This window comes from Choloepus didactylus, chromosome 2, assembly GCF_015220235.1.
Source record: "Choloepus didactylus isolate mChoDid1 chromosome 2, mChoDid1.pri, whole genome shotgun sequence".
Lineage (NCBI taxonomy): Eukaryota > Metazoa > Chordata > Mammalia > Pilosa > Megalonychidae > Choloepus > Choloepus didactylus.
This window is the reverse complement of record NC_051308.1, coordinates 84,612,431-84,632,236: the sequence shown is the minus strand read 5'-3', so window position 1 is coordinate 84,632,236 and position 19,806 is coordinate 84,612,431. Positions and strand designations below refer to the sequence as shown.

Sequence of the window (19,806 nt, the reverse complement as noted above, 5' to 3'; positions counted from 1 at the left end):
CCAAGTCAAACAAGAATAAATTGTTCCTTTGTGAGATTCCACACTTACTCTCTTGCTACTTTGGCTCAAAAACATTTTTAGAACTTATCTGAAATTGACCTCAATAGACTGAGAGAATTAAGTCATTTTCCAGTCACCTCACTTTGGGCACCACATATGTGCGCGCGCGCGCGCACACACACACACACAATTACCCACCTTATTTACCAGCCTGGACTCCAGATGATGACTTCTGGCCATTTCAAAAATGTGATCCATAAAATGGTGAGTATTCATCTCAATAGAGAACATTCTAAAGAACCGCCAGATGGATGCTTGCTAACATCAGCTTCTTTACCTTATAGACATTTGTTTTATTCATACAGATAAATTCTGCTTAAAGACACCCTGTTAATTAAAATTATGGGAGAAACTCCAATCTCAAGCCTACTTTGCCAATAAAATATTGCAACCTTTATTTAAAACAAAACACAAGTTGGCAAACCTTGTGAGACAACAGGCAGACAGTAGTCCCTTTCAAGGGCCTCATTTATTTACATCAAGTTTAACACTGTTAGCAGTTCACAGTCAGACAACGGAGTGAAAGAATTAAATTAGAAAACAACTGAAAATATATTACAATAACAATTAAGAACAAATACCTGACAACACTGGTAGTGTGACCCATGATTGAAGTGTTTTCAGTTAAATCCCATATTGTCTCACCATATCCCCTTAGCAACGCACACAGTGCCTGACCCTCCAGACCCCACCCTCTGTGCACCGTGCATACACCTGCACAGCATGACCTTTGGTATACATGTTAAATGTATTTTAAAGAAGCTGAAAATGCATGTTTTAGGACAAAGTTCTGTCAACCACCACTATGAAACATTCAAACTTATTTCTATCAACATAAAATTGGAGTTTCTCCACTGATCGTTATTACAAAATCAGACTGCAAAGAAGGAAAAGTGCTGTGTCCATACAGCAGGCAGGAGGTTTCTGAGTAAGCATTAAAAGCTCAGTCTCTCTGTTCATGGAAACACACTAACAATGACACTGCTTCTGTCCACTACAGGAAAAGATCTGATTTACTCTTATCTCACTTACTCCTCTCCTTTTTTAATGGGCACAACAGTGTATGTAGGCTCATGAACATAAAACACACACCCTAAAGAAGTATGAGTACCTCATTGTCTTTTCTAGTTTCTGAATACTAATTTCCCTGAAGGACGATCAGCCTAATGAGATGATTTTTTTAAGACCTCAAAATTCCTCTCATAATGGAATCCAAGAATACTGACCATAGTGAAAAATGACTTCTCAAAACAGAAGACAGTTGATTTATCTGCCCCTCATCTCCTAGAAACATCTCTGTTTCTTCATATTTTTGCCACCCAAAATACATGGTACGATACTTCTGAATTGCACAGAACAGTACTTGGGGTGCACCACGGATGAAACTAAAAGGACTGCAGAATCCTGCAATATCTTTTGAATAAAAGAATACATTTTATTTGGCATACCTGTATATTAGTATCCAGATATGTGATAATGTTATTATCCAGAAGTCCCATTCTCCAACTAAAGTTTATGGTGCTTAATTATGTGATTTAAAACTCCTAACCTAAAGTTCAGAGGCAAATCTAAGCAAGTTCCAACCATAGAAACTCCCTGTATTACCTTTCTTAAGGTCTGTTAGCATTTGACCGTTCACCTCTGCTGTGAGCTCAAGTTAATCAGCATGCTCAGAGACCTCCAACTTGGTACAGGCATCTCAGGGAGACTGACATGTGGGACCCTGAAACTTGACATGGTGAATATAATGATGGACAATATGCTATGTATCACAATTCTGCCCTGAATATGGTGTGATCTGGGGCAATGTTGTACCTCACCTTGCGACTCAAAGTAGATATCATTTCTACATTAGGTCTGCAGGTTTGAAAACCTGCTCAACATGCCACCTGTTACCTTTGGTGGAGTTAATGGGACTTTGCTACTATGTTCAGGTCCCTCAACAATGAAGAGGTCTTCCCAAAAAGGATACAATTTTTCTAGGAGAGGTAAATAATTTCAAATTTAAAGGTGAACACAGAGACAAAAAAGTGCACTTGGGGGAGGGAAGGGTACAGTTAGAGCATCCTTCCCCCAAGTGGAATAGTAAAGTACAGCAATCTGCCAAATCAACACCCTGTGTGGAGAAAACAACTAAAGTTGGGAACTCTCATTGACTTGGGCTTTGAATCACTGCCACCTGTGAAGCTTATTTCTACTAGTTCCAGTTCAATAGTTAAGCAAAATCAACCCAGCTGACAAATCTTTTCCTCTGTAAGACTCATGAAACCCATCTCTGAAGGCAGTACTCCAGGGGTGATCTTTGCATTCCAAGCCAGCCTGGAATCAGGATGATCTGCCTAGACCTCCTCACATGGGGAGAAGCAGGATCTTCTTACCCTGATTATCACAGGGTGGAGCCTTCACTAATTTCCCATTCTTTCGATCTAAGGTACTGAGTCAGAAATAAAGGAAATATCATCTCATACACAACTCAAGACAGAACATATACTTCTGGTGGGTGGCACAAAAAGCAGCAGCCCCAGAGCAGAAACTCATCCTTTTGAACATCATAATACACTTCACAAAGCGCAGACTGGAGCTAAGATAGTCACCTGGCTGGATGCTCTAGGGAAGAGAAAGAAAAGGGTGCAGCCCATTCCACAACCCTGAAATCCACCCATGTTTCCCTTGTAATATGGCAGGGTAGGGAATGGCATGAAGTTCAGACCCACAAACAGCAAACTGTAGTTGTGCTATAGCAGAGCAGATAACAATAATCGTTACTCCAGGCACTACTGGCTTGTCAAAAAACAAAAAAACAAAAAAAAAACACAAGCCTTGCATTCGATTGTTAGAAGTCTGGTAGTGGGAAAACTGGAACCCTATCCAAAGGATATAAATATCCTAACTGTTAACAGTGGGAGAAAGTGTAGGAGTGGCCCAAGGCCTCCTCTCTGATCAATGAGGCTATGGTTAGCAGCAATTTCCCCGTGTAGTCACATGAAAGGTACAGGCTCCCTTTGGGCTGCCTCTCCCCTTCTCTCTCATGCTCCCACATATCCCAAACTGAAGCAAGCATTGACACAGGAACTGAGCTACTAGTTTGACAGAAGCTAATACAGATACAGACAGCTGAAGTTTATAACATATATGAAAGGAAACCTACATAAAAAGGGCTGTCATAACAGGTGCTTAGGTCACAGAGATGGGTCTCAAATCCAGGAGGAGCAAGTTAATGCAAGAAAATGATGAAACCCCAAAATCATGATGAACAAAAATATAGATAACCCTGTCAGCCCAGTGTGAACTCCTACAGGGGCATAGCCTGAGAGAACAGTGACAGTAGTAGCAAAAATGGAAGGGAGTAGGAGAGGTCAGAAGGCAATGTTGCTATAATTTAAAAGTGGCCACCAATTCAATTTACTCTAGGGTATTTTATATTCTAATGGATGAGATATGTTCAGCTACTCTTCTTTAAAAAAAAAATGTAGATGATAAATATCAGTATCAAACTCATCTGTAACTAGCAGGAAATCCTAGAAAAGTAATTCTCAAAGTGCACTGGTCCTACAGCCATCCTACCCTCCTATACACCCACCCCTAAACCCTCCAAAAAAAAAAAAAAAAAAAAAAACCCAAACATGTAGAACATAGGTTAAAAAAGACACTGTCAACATCAACAAGTAACGAGTCTACTCCCATCACATTTAGCTTACTAAATGGCTGAGCATGGAGTGGACACGTTTTGAAGAGTAAGAGGGTCTCATCCTTCTTGAGTCAAGGCTCCTGGAAGAGCTTCTTTATCCTGAAATGAGTGAGCATACATTATAACTTCTTAAAGATTATAATTAAACCAAAAAATTGGTCCCTGGTTTTCTGAAGTTAATCAGTAAAACACTTGCCACACCTGCACATATTTAGCAGTCTCATATTTATAAATGTGATAAATTACAGAGGTGATTGTTTATAAATCTGCATCTTCAGGTCCCACATAAAGAGCCTTTAGGTCAATCAGCATCGAACCAACTGTTTTATCATCTTAACAGACATTAATACAGATTTATAAGTTATATTACATTTGATACTTTCTCAAAGTGCTTGCATATAAATTATCTTAGTCATTAAAATGGTACTCAACAATAAAGATTTTTAAGAAAAAAGGAATGTAGGACTCATTTTTAAAAAAGAAACTTAAGTTAGTATTTCTTTACTACAAAGTGCAGATTGCTGTGTTGCTGAGGTCTGTCCAAAAGAATGACCCCATATGATTTTTGAAATTACTGAATTTTACTCAAGGCCTGCTTTGCCAGTGTTGCCATTACTCAGCACTCAAGCCCCTTATGATCAGGGAGACTTGAGAGTATGTGCTTTAGAAAGTGGGTACCATGCAACTGATTGTCTATCTGAGCCACTTTTTTTTTGCAGTGTCTCACAGGGCAGAAGGATAGTGCAAAATCCCGACAACCAGGAAGTTGAGACCTGAATTCTAGCCTAGGCTCTCATTAGGTAAGTACTGGGAGATAATGGGCAAGTAATTTGACTATTCTCTCCTCCAGTTTCTTAATCTGTAAAGAAAAGAGTTGGAGTATTAATAGTTCTCAAACAGCACTGGGTGTCAGGAACACGTGGAGCAATTCTTGGAAAACACAATGGCTGAGACACTACCCTTTGGGAACTCTTATTTGGAGCAAGGCCAGTGCATCCCTTTTTAAAAAGCTCCCTAGCAAGTTCTGTTGCACATTCTTGGCTGAGAATCATTGGAATAGGTATTAATTATCATAATAACATTAATATTAATAGTAGTAACAGTTAACATTTATGGAGTGCTCATTGTGTGTCAGGTACTTGAGCTAACTATACATTATCTCATTTAATCTTTACAACAACCCTATGAGGTAGTTATTATTACCATCTCTGTTTAACAGTGATGAAACTGATACTTAGGAAGGTTAAATGAGTTGGCCTTTAGACAGGCTTTAGAACCTGGACACTTCTCTACCATCCATATTTCCTCTTTATTAAACTCAAAATAAATAAAGGTTATGACTTAGCAAAGTCAGAATGTTTCATTAACTGGTAATTCTTTTACTAGCCAGCCTTCAGTTGAATTGTAAGAAGCTTTCTAATTTAAATCCTTAAATGCAGCTGGGAAAGAGTCTCCACTATAATGACATTACCTATAGAGGTAATCTGAAAAAAACACTTGAATGGGTTTCTTAGGGCCAATTTTTTTAAGGCTATATCTCTCAAAATCAAAATGGAAGTTTGTAGGAAAATATATACATTTTAATTTTACACAAAGCCTTTTAAGAAAATACGTAAAGCACAATCAAGATATATTCTACACAAAACACTGCATTTTAAGGTAGGAAATCTAAACCAAAGTCATATTACCTGTAAACAAGTTGTGGTAGTCCAAAGTTAGGCATATACATAATTACTTTAGAAAATTTTCAACACATTGTATAAGGGTTTTTAACGCTCATTATCTGCTGTGCTTTTAGACTAGACAGAATTAAACTACATTTTTAGTTTCTAAAAGCAGTTTTCTCTGCTTTGGATTTAAAACCTGTTAATTTACATAAGAATTTTAAAATCTTGTCCTTTTCAAGTAGAAAAAGGAAAAACCTAATTATACTTTTATAGTAAGTTGACAGTGCCTCTTTAACCTGAACCCTGAGCCCTCAACCCCTGAAGTCACACATTTCAAGTGTCATGCAGGATGGGGTGTGCTACAATAGTCAATGCTACTCTTGACAGTGTTAAGAAAATCAATAAATTCATTATTTACCGAGCACCCACTGTAAGCAAGACAGAGCTAGGTGCTGCCCCTGAGTAAGACACAGCCCCTGCCCTCAAGATTGTTCCTCAGTGAGAAAACCAGGGAGCTTAAATGCACTCAGTAGTGTTTTTCCAAGGCTTATTTTCAGAGCTCTCAAGGAAAAATAGATTCTTTGTTTAAAAAGGAAACAAAGCACAACAAAATCCTGAAAAACAATTATAATCCCTCAATTTGTGCCCCCAGTGACAGAGATAAACTTAAAAAGCAGCATAGTAATGTTCTAAAATTTTAGCTTTCCTCTCCCCACCCTCAAAAGGCTAAATTAACTGCTAAAACTGTTTCAAGTTTATCAGTGTATGATGAGGGGGAGTGTGCAGGAAGAAGGTGAGAAGAGGATTGTTGGGTTTTAAATCCAAGTTAAAGGGAACTCTATTTCTCTTCCAACCATTACAAGGGATGAACCTGACCACTAGCTGCCCATGCTGCATCTGTAGGTAACATACTCTTAATAGGAGTGCCCAGGACTGTCTCCTCCCTTCTTATCCCTCACTTAATTAACCTGGCTCTCTTTTAGAGCAGCAATAAGAATCAAGGTTTCCTTTCTTTCTAATGAAAACTAAATTTCCTCCTTGGCCAAAGACACCAAAGTTTATCCAAAACATGGTTTCCCCTAGGTATTCTAGCCCAATTAATATAATCTCAGCCATTCTAAATTCCATTAATACCTGCTACTGAGCAAAGAAGAGAATGAAAACCATTCAACATAACAACACTGCACTAAAGAGCTTTCCAGAGAGGCTCTCAAAAGGATACATTTATTTGTAAAACACCCTTGAGAATATGTATTATTACTTTCATTTAATAGATTAAGAGATGGAGCTGTAAATTGACAGTGGATCAATGACAGAGCCAAGAAGAAAATGCACTGTTCATCAACTGTGAATTCCTATCTTCTTAAGCTAATTCTCCTTTGGGAGGAAAAAATGAAAGTATTGTATTTTGGGTTCTCCTTGGTGGGAAGGCTCCTTGTAAAACTTTAAAAAGAGAATCAAGTGGCAACTGAGATTGGAATTAGATGACCCTGGGAATATTTATAGTATCTAACCTATTAGATTCAGTTCCATGCTATCCTAATTTGCTTCCATAATTAGAATTGAGAAGGGAAGAAAAAGGCCTATTTTCCAAGAGCAAAACATAATTTGAGGGTTAAGTCATTGGGTTTCCAGTATCTAATTGGTGCTCCCTGGAAGTGACTTGCTCCTTCAGTTATGCACTCTTAAAACAGAGGTGAAATGACAACATAAAAAATATTCCCAAATAATCTTTTACAAACAGGCACAATGATTCAGGAGAGAATGTGAGCAGAGAAAAGGATGTGAGAATGATTGTAGGTAATTTCATTAGAAAGAGAGGGGGGGGGGGGGAGAGAGAGAGAAAGCACGCCTCTCCCTTCTATCTATCCAGAGTGAAACTAAGGTGATACGTGATGGGAAAGGTATAGAGGAATTGCCATTTGGGCCAAGTCAGCTGCTTCTCTGGGCATGAGAGTTTGGGTTTTAAGAAGAGGTCCTCTCCCTGGTATTTTAGTTGATGTAGAAACATACAGCTGCTCAAATCCTTGGCAAGTATGTCAATACGCAGGGAATACTGTATCAGAAAAGCATTATCTTGTGAGAAATGAGTAAGTGGCCACTATTTTCAAAATCAATGTTCATTAATGCCCTGAATGGTGCCAGGAATAAAGGAAGATAACCTGCCCAGCAAGCAGCAGAGAAGGACCACTAAGGAGACTTGAGACCCTCTGTGTATTAGGAATTACAGATAGACACCAACGAGCAGAAAGCCAATCCTGGTCCATCAGGAAACATATACTAGACTGGGAGAAATGACTTATGCTAATCAATATACGATCAGTAAGGTTTCAATCTCCCTGACTAAACTTCCCAGCAATTAACACACCAATCAAAAACAGAAAAGGAGCATACAGATAGGGTCCCAGTTTTTTATTCTAGCAATCTGATTTGCAGTTCTTACTACAGCAGCAATGACCTCGTAGAAGCAGGGCCAACAGCTGCTTCCCACAGCCTTGAACAAAACTTCTTTTGGTACATTCTAAGCTTTCCTTTCCTCTGTCCCACCAAAGTTGTTAGGTAAGTTTGAGCATAATCATCATTAGTACCTGCTGGAGTCCCTGGTCGGTTCCCTTTTGTGTGGTACAGAATGAATGTCACAGCCAATGCACACTGCTTGGGCAAAGTCCCCGCAGCCTTGCTGTGATCAGTTCTGACTGGCCACCTAACATCATTCCAGATAGGCATAGTCTGGATTTCTTTCTTTATGGCATGGCATACACGTGTTCCCTGATTTTCCAATGCAGCTTTCAACCGTGCCCACTAGTGCCCTATCTCTACCTAATTTTCTTCTACATGTATGTGGTTTGCTTTTTAATTTTTTGAGATGAACCTGTAAACGTGAGAACTCAGAGATCTGAGGTACTTCACATAAACACACTCAAGTATCAGTCTTTCATTTTTTTAAAAAACAAGAACACAGGAAAACAAGTCCCTTTTCCCCTCTCCCTTCAGAAATGTGTGCATTTTCCCACTAAGCTAACAGTGGCTACCTCTGCACCACATCACTGATTTCCTGTACACATGACAATAAGTTATTAAGGACAGGGTTTGCCCCGGGCACACCAGCAGCTGCTGATGACACCTGCAGCTCCTGCAGGCTGAGTTCCAGTTTGCTCACAGCCTCTCGGAAGGCAAATTTGTTGCGAGTTTGAGGGATGCAGTCCACGTAGCCTGAGCAGTAGTCGAGCAGCTGGTGTCCAGTGTCTACCAGCTGGCTATTGGGCAATGGTTCCGTGATTGCACTGGACAGTAGGTCAGCACATTCCAGCAGGGCCTCTTTGCTGATTTTGTCTGCTGAGATTTTCTCAGCTGCCTGTTTGGTTTTTCTCAGAGCCACTTTAGTACCTGCTGTGCCATTGGCCATTTTGGTTGGCGAGATGGAAGATGTGGTCAGAGGCACTTGAGGTGGAGGCATCACTGGCCTCCCAGCTTTCCCACTGATGGACACTGCCCCTGGTGCTGCCTTTTTCCCACCTTCCGGGGTTTCTGATGTGGGTTGTCCTGCAGTAGGGGCAGGTGACTCTTCTGTAGTATCTGAACATATGGATGGATGTTGTAGTAGTCTCATCACTGGTGGTGGGGGTGGGGCACACTTTGGTTTTACCCGTCGGGGTCTGTCCTTGTCTCCAGAGGATGCGACCTGATGCTCAGATAAGAGCTTGAATTTATTCCCCTGAGAGTCTGTGCCAATGAGTTGTATGTCTGCTGGAGTGTGTTTCAGAGTGGGTGAGATAAGGACTGGCACTTTGTGGTTGTGAGTGGTTGGGAGGACTGCTGCAGCTTTGACTGGAGAAGACCACCCTGGTTGTTCTCCATCCTCTGGGACTCCAGCCATCCCAAGTCGTGTCCCACCATTCCTCTCCTTGCTTTTGGGGGCAGCTGCCACTCCAGCTGACCCCAATCCTAGAGAGTCCATCTCTGTAATGGCTGGATCCCCAGTGGGGGTTCTGAGAGGAAGAGCCGTGGCTCCCCTGGGCAAAAGTTTGGCTTTTGGTCTCTCCCTGGTTGGAGCAGCACCTTCCTCTGATTTTTTTGGAAGCATGTCATTGGCCCTGCCCACGTTCTCTTCTGGCTGAGAAGAGGTGGACACTGTCCTTTCCAGCTGGAGTTTGGACCTCTGGCAGTTTCTGGGAAGGGTCATTGCCATCCTATCCTGCTCTGGGAGCCCTGAGGACATGGAAGATGTAGAGTTTGACCTTGGAAAAGGCTTGCAAGTGTCATCACTGGCTGTGGGTTTACCTGCTCGTAAGCCCAGTGTCTTTTTGATTAAGCGTGGTGTAAAGAAGCCTGTGATGCCAGACCACCCACCCCCAGCAGTGCCACTGCCCCCACCCCCACCACCATCGTCATTACAGAGGTTCCTCTGTGTAAAGCTCCCCCCATAGCACTTGAGTGGCACCAGATTTGCTTCTTGCTGGGCAGGAGTGAAAGAGAACCCATCAGCATGCTGCAGAGAAGCAACAGATGAGAAGTTACCCGTGAGCTCATATTTCTTATGGGGCTGATTCTCCATTTCTCGGAAGGAGCTGCTGCGTTTGGGGGGTGTGGGAGCATTTTTCTTTTTCATGAAGGAGCTGAAGAAGCCGCCCTTCCTATCCCGGGTAAAGCATGTCTCTTTGGCATCTTCCAAGAGGCTGCTAGGTGACTTGTCTCTTTGCTTTCGAGGCAGTGCTGGGGACCCAGTGGGGGCCTGGGCACTTCTAATGAACCCTGATGAGAAACGGCCAAACAATAATGTGAAAGACAAGAAATAAATCCATTACACTCGAGTGACTGAGGCTCAATTATAAAGGTCTGATGGCACCTATTACATGTCTGTTGTTGGTGAGACCCAAAGGAAACCAATAAATGCATTATCTTTTCACACTGATTAGTATTCCAATTGCAATGTGGATTATAAATGGAAAAATAATCTGCTGGTTATTACCTTGGCATTCATCCTTTCTCTAAAAACTACAGCATAACCTGGCCTCATCTATTGGGTTCAAAGAGGAAGTTTTTGCCAGAACTGTAAAGATGGTAACTATTTGAGAATCAAGAGATGGGAAAATGGAGTTGGAGGCAGAATAGCATGTGAGACAAATAGTGCAGAACTACTAACACTGGCAATGCAGAGCCAAGGACTAGAGTGGTAGGTAAAATAGATGCCATACTTTCCTCATGGTAGACCAGCATGTAAATGGAAATAAACAGATCTTATCCGATTGTTCTTTAAACAAGGAAATTTCTCACAAAGGCCTATTTTGAGCCTATGTGTCTAAGGACCCATACCCGGTGCTGAACTGGAGGCGGAATTTTCAGTGGCATCTTGTGTCCCTTCAATGTTCTCTTTGTTCTCCACCTGTTTCTTCAGTGTTCGGGTTTTGGAAGGAAGTATAGGTAATCGGGGCAGGTATGGAACAACAGATGATGAAGAGGCGGCTCTCCCAAGCTCCTCAGCTACCTCTGTGAGGAAAACAAGAGGACTATAAAAAGAACAATTTTATGACAGATAAAAGGAGTTTTTCTTTTCAGAAAAGGAATAAAACTGACAAAGAATTGCAGAGTAGGGGATTAAAATGTATAAATGGGATCATCATGCCTGTACTCTTTGTTGCATGTGGCAGTTCTTTCTCATTGCTGTGTGTTCTAATATATAAATATATTGAAACTTATTCATTCTCTTGTTGATGGATATTTAGGTTGTCTTCAGCTTTTGACAATTATGAATTATGTTCCTAGGGAAATCTTCCACATATCTTTTAGTTCACAATTGTATGCATGTCTGTTAGGTATACACTGAAGGAATGGAACTGGTGGGGCATAGGGTGCATGCGATTTTAATGGTTACTGCCAAACTGTCTTTCAAAATGGCTATACCAATTTACACATCCAAAGGCAGTGTACTCGAGTTCTGGTTACTCTACATGCTTGCAAACATTTGATGTTACCAGTTTTACTGGTTTGTTTTTTAATTTTACTGTTTTTTTTTTTAATTCTGGTAGGTGTGCAGTGGTATCTCTGGTTTATTTTATACTTCTCTGATGACTGATGTTTGAACATGGCTTCACTACTGGTCATTTGTTCATATCCTTGTTCACTAAGTGGCTGTTTACAGTTTGAACAAAGCAGACAAACAACTGCAGACATTTTGATTTTTAAGTTACATCTTTCACTAAAAAGGAGGGTAGATACAATCCATTCCATTTCATGCAAATCAATCAAACAAATTAGGCTCCTGAAAAGTGTTCCCCTTGTTAATAAGCCTTGGCTGACTGAAACTTGGCCAGGGGTTTTATATCTCTTAATGAGACAAAGACAGGCTTGCTATTTGTTCTTGAATAAAATGAAGCAGGTAGTATCAACTCACTTGTGAAATTCTGTAATTATTTTAAAAACACAAGAGTGGACACATGGTACATAACCCAAGCCATGCCAATGAGATTCCTTTCTCAGACTTCTACACACAGCAGCTACAAGACAGACATTCCTGGTTTTCTTTGATCATGAGCTATAAAACTATGACCTTGAGGATACTGACCTCATGCCACCTGGAGGATTCTGAGGATGAGATCAATGTAGAAGCAGAAGTAAAGAAACTTTGGATGGGAGGTGAGCATAGAAGAAAGGGAAAGGAGAAGGAGGAAGACCCAAAGCTACTTGAATGGCTGTTTTTCCACGTTTGGTTATGTGGGCCAATAAATCCTCCTTTTATTGTATAAGAAATTTTGATTTGGGTTTCTTTCAACTTGCAACTGACTAATAAATACGTCCTTTTAAGATAGGGACTGTATCTGCCCTCAGACCTAGGTATAGTGCCTGCCACAGATTAGATGCTTAATAAAATTTGAGTTGAAAAGTGTTAAATTTCTTATTTAGCAAGTTTGAAATAGCTTTGAAAATTGATAAGGGTTGGTTTTCTAAAACAATACATTTGCACAAGAAGCAGAAATATTTAACTAAGGATTCAACAGAATTTAAAAGTTGACACAAAGTACCAAAGAAATGGTACTCACAACTTCTAGCACTTTGGTTCCAAAGAAAATAAAGCATACAAAGTAAGGAACAGTGACAGCTGGGACAACTGTGACAGGCAGCTGCTCAATCTGACCCCAAGGGCCAATTCTGCCCTCTCCAACCTGCAGAAGTTCCATATATCAAAGGAATAGGATGGTGTGTTGTACTTCTCTTCCCACCCCCCCCCCATTTTTTTGCCTGTTATGATAAATCACTAAGAGAAAGACAAAAATGAAGTTGCCTGACTTCCTCTTTTAATATTTTTTAAACCTGAATTTAACTGAACTAATTATGGAGGAAAGGAAAATTTGAAAGAATATGTACAAAATTCTGAAACTGTATCAAAGTGTTTAATAGGTAGGTATAATTTAGAATTTTGTGTTTTTAGCTCTCTAGGAATAGGCTCTCTCCCTTTAAAACAATTAAATTTATTGTTTCACTTCAGATAATTTTAGAGACTCAGGCACTATATACCAAAGTAGGAAACTGCCTGTATGTGTACATACATTTTTTAAACAAGAAAAGGATCTCACTGTTCATAGGTTACCTTATCTTGCTTATTCTAAACCTCTTTCCATGTCAATACACTTAAGAATATCATTTTAAATATTCAATTATATGGATATAACAACAGTCCAATTTATATTTAAATTGTTCTTAATTTTTCAATATTATAAACTACACTATTATGCAACATCCTTGTAGCTAAATCTTTGTTCATATTCTTAATTATTTCTTTGACATCTACTTCAATACATGAAATTTCTGGATACTGCTTTTATACCTTGGTTCAGGGAGCTGAAATATTTTTAATACTTACTTTTTCCTGATCTCTTCCCTACATAGTAAGTGTTGCTGCTTGAAGAAGTACCAAACTTACTCAGTTTCTTTATGAAGAGACTGAATTAATTTTAATTAAAATATAATTTCAATATTAAACTATGAGATAGAGACACAAAAACATGAAAAGTAGCAAAAAGGCAAAACAAAAATAATACAGACCAAAAGTTATTATTCAGTACCTTGAAATGGAGCCCCAAACTCCAAGAGTCCATCATTTTTGCATCTTATTATAAAACCACTACCCAGAACTAGCCACATACAGTAAGTCCACAGATTCTCACCTTCAGAAATGCTGGAATCATGGAACATGGTTTCGAAAGCTTGATGTGTCTCAGCAAAAGAGGGCCTGTCGGCAGGGCTCCATTTCCAGCCTATTTGTAACAGAGGAGGAAAATATTAAAAATTCATTGTAGGAATTATGTATCTAGTGACATACCTGAAAATGAGTTCCAAGCACCATGATCTGTGCTTATTTTAAAGTAGTTACAGCATGTTCACAATGATAGTAACACAGCCACTGCTCAGTTCCAGACTCAGGTGTAATGAACCCATTTCCTAGAGGTGGTCTCTCTATTTAGTCTCAGCTCTTATTCCTTGTACAATAGGGATGAGGAGGGGTAGGGAGATGGTTTAGAAGGGCATGTTTTCTTCCACCGGAAAAATGAAAGAAATAAAAATTGTCTTCAAATTTATTCTAATCTTCAATCATTTTTATCTTGTTGAAAATACTCCCCCCATACCTTAATCCTAAGCCCAATTTCTTATTGTTCTATTAAATATGCAGATATTTTTTGGGAAACTGGGTCAATATTTGGGCCATGGACAACTATACTTAGGATTCCAATAAAACTCAATGGTATTCATCTATTATATTTTTATTTGGATGCATACCTAAGTACAAATACTATGTAATATCAGAAATACTTCTACTTTTACTTGATATGACAGTGCTTTTAAACATGTGCATTGCTCCTTCCCATTCCTGAATTAATCAAGAATCCATTATTTTGGGTTTGTGGCAGACACGGTTGAGTGACTACCCTTGTCACTCCCTCCTTATTGTGTGCTGTAAGAGTCTGGTGTCTGCTCCTCCTCAAAGGACTCAGGATAAATCCTTAGCTTCAATCTATTATGATAATCCTATCCTCAATGCCAGTGATTGGAGTGGTCATAGGATCCAATTCTAACCAGATAAGCAAAGGGAATATCTGATAGGTAATTTCTGGAAAAGGTGTCCTCAAAGATTCAAGGAATCATGCAAGATGAGTGGGCTCTTATCTTCTGGTGAGCATTTCCTGGTCTGGATGTGATGCCTGGCTGTGTCTTTCAACAATGAATTACAGTAGTTTAAGCATGGTAGAGCAGAAAGATCAGAAGAATCTGTACCTGAATGATGTTACTGAGCCACTGAACCAACCAGCCTTGTGGCCACTCAGCCTCTGGGACTCTCTCTTTTGTGAGAGACTAAACTTATTTTTAAACCAGTTCATTGAGGGTGCCCTTTTAGTAATAACTGAAGACATCCTAACTGACACAAAGTTACACTTTTGTAGAAGTTATGCAGTTCAGAAGTGGACTTTGGGAGAAATAATTTATTTTGGGCTTTGATACAGAGATCTAACTTATTTTCTGTAAATTTTGTGTAAATAGTTTGAACATGAGAAATCAACTTGAAACAATGAAATGTGTATGCTCTCCTTGAACTATCATATCACTGGCCTAAGAAATTAACCTTTGGAACCTGAAATGTCAGGTGTACCTCCCTTTTTATAATACATGAAATAAATTTTTTGAGTTAATTAAAAAAAAAAACCTCAATGGTATATCATATATGTCAACTGGCTGATCAATGACAAAGTCTCTAAATGTCATGAGGCTGGATTCAATCTAACAACACTGGAAGGAGAAATGTTTCCAATTTTGTTAACCACCCTGAATTGTTACTTAATCCTTCAAAATTAAATATGCAAAAGTACTCACAAGCTCTCATAAGTTCATACACCTTAGGGGGGCATCCTTCAGGCTGTTCCATTCGATAACCTTTCTCTAGTAGATCATAGACTTGGGACAGGTCAATACCTGGATATGGTGACATTCCGTATGTAGCAATTTCCCACAACAGTACCCCAAAAGCTGTATAAGAATTAAAAAGGAAAAGACTTAATGCTTCTCTGATTTATGATTTATTTTATATTATTAGGTAACTTTACTTTCAAATTTTAGAACTGTCACAATAGTATATACTGTCACAAAATTAATACCCTTTTACCAATTTTTACACCATCACTTGGCCTTCTAAGAAAATAGGGAATGCTGGAGATATAACCTCACGACCTTTCCTTTACATTTCACAATTTTCATTTCAATTTCCTTCATTACAATGAGGGAGAATAAATTATGACCACATAAGAGGACTGGGGGCATAATCAAACCATTCTTAGAATGGTGTTTCATTTATTTAATGAGTTGCACAGTTTTTAAACTCAGCCAAGATATTAGAGGAATAGAATAAAAATGGACTTATTTAAAATTAGGAAGAATTCGAAGCAAAAAGAATTTGCCTGATTTTGTCACAATTGTTTCTGAGTTTGAGATTTCTGGCAAAAAGTGACTTAGAATCCTATGACTATTTCTATTGGCCCCCAATCCACATTTCAAGACTTTTCCAGTCCACTGAGCCTCTACTAAATCATATTGCTCTTCAGGGCTGTAGAAACAGATCAGTTACAAGGACAAATTCTAGATGTATATCATGCCAAACTTGAAAAAGGATGCTACTCATTGTCACAGTGCTCTGGAAATAAGCAATAAAATATAATGTGAAAAACAGGGAGCTATACAGGGAGAGGTTCATTAGAACTCCGATGCATATGAGATCTCGTCTGTGAGCTCTTTGAAGGCAGGAACTGTTTTACACATCTTTCTATGCTAAATGACTAACAGTGTCTGGCAAAGGCAGATATTTAATAAATGCGGCTGAATGACTAAAGAAGGAAGGGAGTAAAGGCAGAGGATACTGAACATCATTAAAAAAAAAGAAAAAAAGGAAGTTCTACAGAATTAAGGGTATTCATAAAGAAAATAAAATGATATACTCAGGAAACAGTCCCTTCCAACCTTACCCCAGACGTCAGATTTAATTGAGAAGGTATTGTAGGCAAGACTTTCTGGTGCTGTCCACTTAATAGGAAATTTGGCTCCAGCATGAGCAGTATAGGTGTCTCCAGTCATTAGTCTACTTAAACCAAAGTCAGCCACTTTCACCACGTGGTTTTCTCCCACTAGGCAGTTACGAGCTGCAAGATCTCTGTGGGAAAGAGAACCCTAATATAATTCCATTCAGGTAGTGAGGAAAATGTGGTCATGAATGCTTTATTCTCAGTTCTTATTGCTACAAGCAGAGTTGATAAGTTAAGTGCTGACAGATATGGTAGTACTTAACGACAATCACTAAAATGATAGAAAGACACTAATTATATATTACTTGTAGAGTATTAATCAGGAGGTGGTTTTGTGATGCCAGAATAAAAGAAACTTCATAAAATGTGTTCTCTATTTATAAGTACACTGGGATACGTTTCAGAGGTGAGCAACTGATGCTTTCTACGTGGCTTTAAGTTCTTTACTAAGACAGAAAAGTATTCTTAAAATTAAGCCACTAGATGGCGCAAAAGGATTTTGGATAAAGTGCTGGACAAACTAAAGGGGTAGCTTTGTTTTAGGAACAGCAAATATCCCTCATTAATACTTTAATCAGAGTACAGTAGTAGGTTTACAAGTTGAAAATGAAACTATGATGGGTGTTGTCAAAGACAAAATAATTACTTTTCTGAATCATCAGAAAACTTCTGGTAAAGTTCTCTACATTTTTCCCTTTATTGTAAGTCAAGCAAGGTGGTTAAGATGGTTAGTCACAGGCAATAATCAGGTTTTACGCACCTATGGATGAAATTCTTCTTCTCTAAGTACTCCATTGCAGAAGAGATCTGAGTGGCCATGTAGAGCAGTACAACGGCAGTCACCTCTTCTCGGTTGCATTCTCTGAGATAATCAAGCAAGTTCCCATAAGGCATGTACTCGGTCACGATGTAAAATGGCGGCTCCAGAGTACACACACCTGAAGGTTGAGGAATACAGCTTGTTTATTAACACATACTGAAACACTCCAAGTTATTTTAACTAAGGACTTTTTAGCTGACAAAATTTTAACTGCTTTTTCCCCTTTTAGCCACCACATTCTCTGAAATTAGTATAGCAAAAATTAAGTTGGTTGTAAGGAGAGTGTACGCTTCTCTTATATTGTTCTCTGGAAATTCACAGGCCTTTGAGCCTGTTTGAGCAAAAAACAGAGGTACCTGTTGTGCTGGATGGAATCTATTACGTACCCCACAAAAGCAATGTTCTTTTAATCCAATCTTGTGGGGGCAGACCTACTGTGGGTGGAAACTTCTGATTAGATTATTTCCATGGAGATGTGACCCTGCCCATTCAAGGTGGGTCTTAATCGTCTTCACTGGAGTTTTATGAGGATAAAAGGCAGAGACATTCTGGAGAGAGCTCAGACAGAAATGCCCTGGGAGGAATAGACAAGGACACCCGGAATCCCAGAGACATTTTGGAGAGAAGGGCCAGCAGATGTCGCCATGTGCCTTCCCATGTGACAGAGGAACCCCAGATGCCATCGACCTTTTCTTCAGAGTCAAGTATCTTTCTCTGGATGCCTTATCATTTTCATGGCTGTAGAACTATAAATTTGTGAGCTAATAACCCCCCATTGTAAAAGCCAATCTGTTCCTGGCATTTTGCATTTTGGCAGCTTTAACAAACCGCAACACCTGTATACTTGAATTAATTCTGCAAGGGGCCAGGAAAACCAAAATTTCTGAAGTTCTGTATATGCCCATGATTCCCCTCCTCCACCGCATGCTAACAATGCTTATCCAAAAGTACCAGCAATTGTGCAGATGTTGAAGACTAAAATTAGATGTGTGAGCCCAGCCTGTAATACTGCTTTGTAGAAAGATCTTAAATTGCTTCCAAAGTCAAGGATTTCACTGACATATGGCAGATTCCTTAAATAAAAACCACCAAGAATGATCAAGAAACTATTTCCCTTGGGATAATTTGGTTCAACTTGAACACTCAAAGAAACTGGCCTTATCTTTTAAAAACACAAAGGGCTCAGTCATAGGTTTCCTTGTGACTTGAACAGGTGAGAAGCCCATCTATCATAGCTTAGCACTTCCTGCTTGTAAAGATAAACTGCTGGGTGTGGTCACAGCTGTTTAATCTGCCTCTTCTCAATGGTCCTTTGTCTATGTTGAATGTCATTTTATTTCGTGCAAATATGATTTTAAATGCTGACAATTTTTGGTTTGGGGTACCATTTTGAATGACTCTGAACTTTGAATCTGTAGGGCATTTATTACAAGCTGGGCAGTTTTTCAACCAAGGCTACTATTCTTTGGGCAATTTTTACACAGTGCCTAATGATTTAAATGACAGTCACTTATTGAATACGTTTCATTCTTGGAGCTTCCACTATGGTGATTCAAAAGAAGTATTTGGAGATAAGGGGTTGTGGGGCAGGTAAGAATCTTTGAAGATATCTATGGTATAGACAAGGTTTCTCACCTAAAAGTTGTACCAGGTTAGGATGCTTGATTTCCTTCATTACTGCAGCTTCTTTCAGGAACTCCTCCACCTCCATGGTATCTTCCTGGAAAAAGGAGGCAGGTAAGAAAGAAAAAAAGAAGAACAAACTCCTGACTTAATCATTTGAGTGAACTCACCATGCTGAAACTTAGGCTTTAAGAGTAAAATGGGTTCACTCACTGCCTCTCTTTGCTCCTGAGAAGATGGCAGCACAGCTGCCCAAGTCAGTGCTGTTTGTATGTTTGGGTAACATTTGTTGATCACCCGTTGCAGAAGCAGTTTTCAGAAAACTTGTAACTGATCAAAATATTTCAGATAACTGAAGGACAGACAGTGCCGCAACATCCACTTATGAGACAGGAAACCCTCCTAATTATCAGGGGCAAAATTGCATGAAGAAGTATGGTATTTCTATGAATCATGTGGCACAGCAGGTTACCAAAGACTTTGCCACTTTTGATTATATACTATGGACAGATGAAAGCAATCTGAGGGATCTGAATAAAAAAGGTAGTGAAGTTAAAAACTGCAAAGTTAAAATTGAACTACTTGGGAGCTATGATCCACAAAAATAGCTTATTAATGAAGATCCCTATTATGGAATGACTCCGACTTTGAGACTGTGTACCAGCAGTGTGTTAGATGCTGCGAAGATTTCTGGAGAATCGCAGTAAAGCTGCATCCATTCAATGCTGAAGGCCAACAATGATTACCATCTTTACAGTGATGTTCTAGGTTTTTCAGAAATCAGTGTGTTAAAAGTGTAATGCTTCTTAACTAAAGGCCACAACTTTTTTTTCAATTGACTTATTGTTTTTTATCTTAAAAAATAATTGTAGATGGAAATCAATGTTG

General features: G+C 39.2%; 1 protein-coding gene across 2 annotated transcripts in view; it reads right to left on the bottom strand.

The window, feature by feature from the left end:
- Positions 1-430: 430 nt before the first annotated feature.
- The window catches only part of ABL2 (ABL proto-oncogene 2, non-receptor tyrosine kinase), a 166,102-nt gene continuing 146,726 nt past the window's right edge, over positions 431-19,806 (bottom strand). For both annotated transcript variants that reach the window (XM_037825259.1, XM_037825260.1), the window contains 7 exons: positions 18,931-19,015; positions 17,236-17,413; positions 16,419-16,603; positions 15,277-15,429; positions 13,578-13,667; positions 10,729-10,902; positions 431-10,167 (listed from right to left, as the gene is read on the bottom strand). In XM_037825259.1, the coding sequence (XP_037681187.1) occupies positions 8,444-10,167; positions 10,729-10,902; positions 13,578-13,667; positions 15,277-15,429; positions 16,419-16,603; positions 17,236-17,413; positions 18,931-19,015 (2,589 nt within the window). In that variant the 3' untranslated portion in view covers positions 431-8,443. The remainder of the gene's footprint in view (positions 10,168-10,728; positions 10,903-13,577; positions 13,668-15,276; positions 15,430-16,418; positions 16,604-17,235; positions 17,414-18,930; positions 19,016-19,806) is intronic.